Source organism: Atta cephalotes (genome assembly GCF_000143395.1).
Source record: "Atta cephalotes unplaced genomic scaffold scaffold00016, whole genome shotgun sequence".
Lineage (NCBI taxonomy): Eukaryota > Metazoa > Arthropoda > Insecta > Hymenoptera > Formicidae > Atta > Atta cephalotes.
The window spans coordinates 565,959-571,044 of record NW_012130080.1 but is presented as its reverse complement, the minus strand read 5'-3'; the positions used below and the strand labels follow the sequence as shown (position 1 = coordinate 571,044).

The following is a 5,086-nucleotide window of genomic DNA, read 5'->3' as shown; positions in this document are numbered from 1 at the left end:
ATATATATGTATATATAATTGTAGAATTATTCTTATTTTGGCAAAGTAAATCGCAGGGATAACGTCACATGCTACCTGGTAAAAAAAAGAAAAGAATGAAAATATTATAACAGCATATATATAGAACACGTATGATAGAATCTCTTTGGTCGAAGTCGTGACGCCAACGATCACGAATCTTTTGCTTCCTTCATATACTCCTTCTGCACACTTTTTTTTCATGACGCTGGTATAATAACGTTTTCGTGCGAGAATCGATATGAAAACATCTATTTTTACACGAGAACAGGCTATTTCGTATTATCAGCACGATTTTTTTACTATATTTTAATTGCGACGTCGTAACTGATGATATTTTATCTTTTATCGAAACAAATCCATTGAAGAGTTTCTTTTTTTAATTCCATATGTTGGTTCACGCCAATTGTTTTTATTTTAATGTATTTAAGACGTGTCGACAGTTATCTGATTTGTGAATGAAAATTTATACACGTATGTACTTTTTCTCTTTTCGTATCGCACGTTTATTCTTTTTTTGCTAAAAAAAAGTGCAAAATTCATGACCTCTATTTCTAACATGATTGTGCCTCTTACAAATACATATGTTTATTAAAGCGTAAATAGATACATTAGCAAATTATGATTAAAATCAAGTTTTTTTATAATTATGTATATATAATTAATAATTTTATAATTAATAATTTTAATGAAAAAAAAATGGTTTCAGGCAAATGGTGTCCTCGTAGGGAATGGAGTTCGCCTCCTGACGCGCAACGCGCGGCGACCGACGCGCGTCGTGGTGTCCTTTATTCCTCGGTCTTCCTCGGCAGTCCCGGTAAGTCGAGTTCTTTACACAAATATGAAAATTTTACATTTTGCGTATTTAGAATTATTTTCATGTTCTTTAATAAGGTTTCTATTTTTCTATGAAATTGAAATAACAAAGATTCGTGATATTAGTTTCAATTATTTCATTTTGCACATAACGCGACATAGGAATGATTTTTGTAAAAATATTTTAGATACACAGTGCACATTTGTAAGTATTAGAATGATACCTCGTTAGTTAGATCCGCGACACATCGCTAAATAATTCAACGACCTTTTAGGAAAGCTTCTATTAGTATATGTTCTAATATCATTTAATAATTTTCTACGCATAATAGTTATTCGGATAATTACAAATATTTAACATGTATTAATATTTCTTTGACACATTTACATGTTTACAAGATTTTTGAGATCTCGCTTTCTATAGAAGATTTTCTTTTATAATTTTTTATTTCAATTGTATGTATTCTATAATTTTTTCTATGTTTTCTTATGCATTTTGTTCTTTGCACATTTTATCTGTACGATTGTTATCTGTACATTTGTGCCTTTCTTTTTATCAGATTATGCGTAGAAATTAAATGGTAAAGCGCTAGTTAAATAAACAAATAAATAATACAAATGAGGTAATTAAAAAAATTAATTGTCTTTTACAAAGATTGCATAACTCTGCAATTTTTAAGAAACAATTTATGTTTTCAACTACCAATATTTTTAATTATATTTTTCAAGTGTAACGCATAATATAAAGTTGTATGTACGTAATGACATTGCTGAGCATAAATCCATTTTTATTTGTCCAAATTAATCTTCAGTCATTTTTAACTGTGCATGCCGTGAACAAAACGAAGAAAAGAATTGCGCCGTTTTATGTGTATACTTTGTACAGGGGGAGGAGCGAATTGTTGGCCGCATAAACAAGTTTTAATCGGACCTCGGGCATTCGCTACGCTGTGCGCTGAATAAATATTGATATCGAATGACGCGACGAGCAATCAGAATTACGATTTACGAAATAGAGCGCTTACATCTCATTCGTTTTGAGCGCGAATGATTTAGCTTGGCAGTGATTAGTGAACAGTACTCTATGTACACTAGAAAAAAATTATAGAAAGCTCAACTGGAAATTGTTCCTAAATTAAACTCGAAAAAAGAATGCAATTCACAATATCACAATCTTATAATCGTTGGCATTGAATATATGTAAAATATAAATTGAAGTTCTCGATTTGAAACAAAAAGATTAACAAAAAAAAATGATTAAAAGCTTTTTTTTTTATGAAAAATGTTTCTCAACATTATATTTTCCTTGTTTATACGCGTGCTCAATCCTGTGACAAACGACATTCCTCCATGCAATCGACTTTCTTTGAGAGGACCAAGATCCTCTTAAATTTCAAAGATAAGCATCACGCAGGAGTATATTATGAGGTTGCAAGTGACTCGCATTTGATAAGTGATCGAATCATTCCGAAGATGCATCAAGCCTCAATATTGCGAAGGACCAAATATCACGCATGCGTATGCGTTCGCGGGCTGTCTCCTCCGTCTGTTCCTCTCTTTCGACTTCCCTCTCTCCATAGGGCAGCGGTATCCTCTACGAAGGAAGGACGAAGCGAGCGCGAGAGAGTGAGTCGCCCCTTGTCGTCGGAGAGAAGATTGGCGCTCGAGAGCAAGGAGGACGGAATTTCGCGAGTGTGAGAGTGTCGGTCGGCATGCGAGTGGAGCAGAGAGAACGAGAGAATGAAAAGAGAGAGGAGAGGAGAGGAGAGGAGAGGAGAGGAGAGGAGAGGGAAAGGGTGCCGCCATCTCCATAGCAACGAGGCGAGGCGGGAATGCGACCGACGGTAACCATGGCAGCCGCGGGTTCCTCTCTCGGGCCGACCTGTCTGTCCCTCTTTCTGGCCTCTCTCATTCTCCTCGTTCTCCTCGTTCTCCTCGTTCTCCTCATCTGGACCTCTTCCTTCTACCTACGGAGTGAGTAAGCGGTCGCGCGGACGCTGCTCCTCTCTCGAGCCGATCCGTAAAGAAAAGGTGGGGCGGACTTGGGCTCGACCGCTCCGCTCCGCTCCGGAGAAAGGGTTTTTCTTTTTCTTCCTTCGTTTCCACCTTCGTTTCGCGCAGTCTCCCGTGGATCCTTTTTTCCGTGTGTTCAGGAGCATCGAGTTAGTATTTTCGATACGTGTGAAAAGTATTCGATTAAGATAATTGCATAATGTGAAATTTGTTTAATTTCGCGTGCCAAGATTATATCCAAATTGAATTGAACGCGATTTATGCCACTATCATATCGATACAAAATATATCGAAACCGCGATGGATGCACTCGATGGTGTCCTTAAGTGTCTATAGAATATTTGCTATTGCCTTTTGCTATTTTTCATTTTTGGGGAAGTAAATATTATTTTTAAATACCGATAAATCGATCTGCTTCACTCATTCTTTCCATTGCAGTCTCTTTTGTATTTTTAACTATCAATTACCTCGGTTTAATATTTTTCAAGCAAATAGCACGTCAAACTCGCACGCATTTAAGTGCGTAGTTGAAAGCTATCGACATTCTTCAACGCGGAAACGCGGTTTGCCACTCAGCTCGGCACAGAATATCGTAGACGCGCGAGACGCGCTTGATTATGTACGACTGTCGAGGAATCCCGAGATTCCACAGGCGTCGTTTAACTCTCGATATGTTGCACGAGACGATACGAGAGATGCGGCGAGAGTCGAGTTTCTGCGTCGACATTAACGTGCCTCTCATTTTCCCCGACTGCATATTTCCGTCTTGCTCATCTGTTACGAGCACGGAAACAAAAGTATCTCCCAATGTCGTCTGTGTTATTTCGAATAAAAACCTTTTTAATATGCCGTATCTTAATCAACGTGACGATTCTTTTCGATTGTTACAAGTATGCGTTAGTAGGTCGTTCTTGAAGAATATTACAATTTATTTCTTTTGTTCTCGCTTCAATAGCTCGTGTTTCTGCTATTATTAAAGAGAAAGTTAATATTTGATATTTGTATGATATTTGATGATATTACTATAATATAAATGGAAAATAAAAGTTTATTTTAAACCGAAATAGCAATTCTGTTTCTGATAATTATTTCAAGTCTTCTTGCATGAGTAAGGTACCATTTCTATCGTAATTTTCGAACGCGCGTTTGTTGAGCTGGAATTTCGACCGCAGCTTTGAATAAGAGGGGAGGGGGCAAAACGAATTAGGATGCGGTAACAAAACAAATTCGTCGAAATTTCGTCAGAGCCAGTACACGACCGCCCGCGCGCGGTAGATCTCGTTACGTTTACTGGTAGAAGGAGGTTAGCCGAGATGGGGAACGGGGGTGGATGCTAGAGAAACGGAGGTGAAAGAGGAGGAGAACGGGTGGAATTCTCTCGGTTTGGTTTTTCATGGGTCGCACATCACGTCCCTCTCTTCTCTCCTCCCGTCTCCATCGTATAGAACCACCGTACTGTGCACCACCCGCTACCACCCCTTTGCCACCCCCAGTATCGCTCTGCAATACCACACGGCATGGCTCCCTTTTCCGTGAGTGTGTAACGTAATGTAAGGGTTGCGCCCGCGTCGGCGTTTGGGGTGAGAGAGTTTAAAACCCCTCGGGGCTTGAGGTCCGGGCCGGTTAGATTTATCGGATGTTTTGGTTGGCGGCCATTGTTAGCCACCCTCTCTACTCTCTTCCTCTCTTTCGCCACTCTACGCACAGTGGCGTAACTCGTGCTACATCGTTGCTAGGAAATCATTTTTCAATCTCCCGCAGTGCATTTCGGATGTCTATGGGTGATGAAAGAATTGACGTATATATCATTCAAGTTGTGTATACATTTTGTCACATTTCGTACTTTTTGACTAATATGATACATTCGTACATATCTCTCTTACACATGTTATTAAATAAATTTAAAAATATTATAATTAAACTAAAGTTTTTTTATTAGAAATGCAAAAGTCGAGAAAACTACAAATTGAAAATTCTTTGCATTTATAACATGAATCTATTTAAAGATAAAAATACTTGATTTGTTTCGACAGTATATATTGTATAATCTTCAATTCAATTGTATATCATATTGATGTAATAGAAATTTTTTCTGTCATCATACATACAACAAATATTTTTATTTTCAATCGCTGAAAGCATTGTTGCATTTGCCTAACAGTTTTATAATATTTAAATGATATTATTAATTCCGATATTAGAAATGAAAAACAAAAAAAATGATTGCATAAAAAGTGAT

General features: G+C 37.4%; 1 protein-coding gene across 1 annotated transcript in view; it reads left to right on the top strand.

Annotated features, from left to right (window-relative positions):
- The first annotated feature begins 717 nt into the window (after window positions 1-717).
- LOC105618389 (homeobox protein homothorax-like) overlaps window positions 718-5,086 on the top strand; it is a 307,252-nt gene continuing 302,883 nt past the window's right edge. The window contains exon 1 of the mRNA XM_012199932.1: window positions 718-839. Within this exon, the coding sequence (XP_012055322.1) occupies window positions 718-839 (122 nt within the window). The remainder of the gene's footprint in view (window positions 840-5,086) is intronic.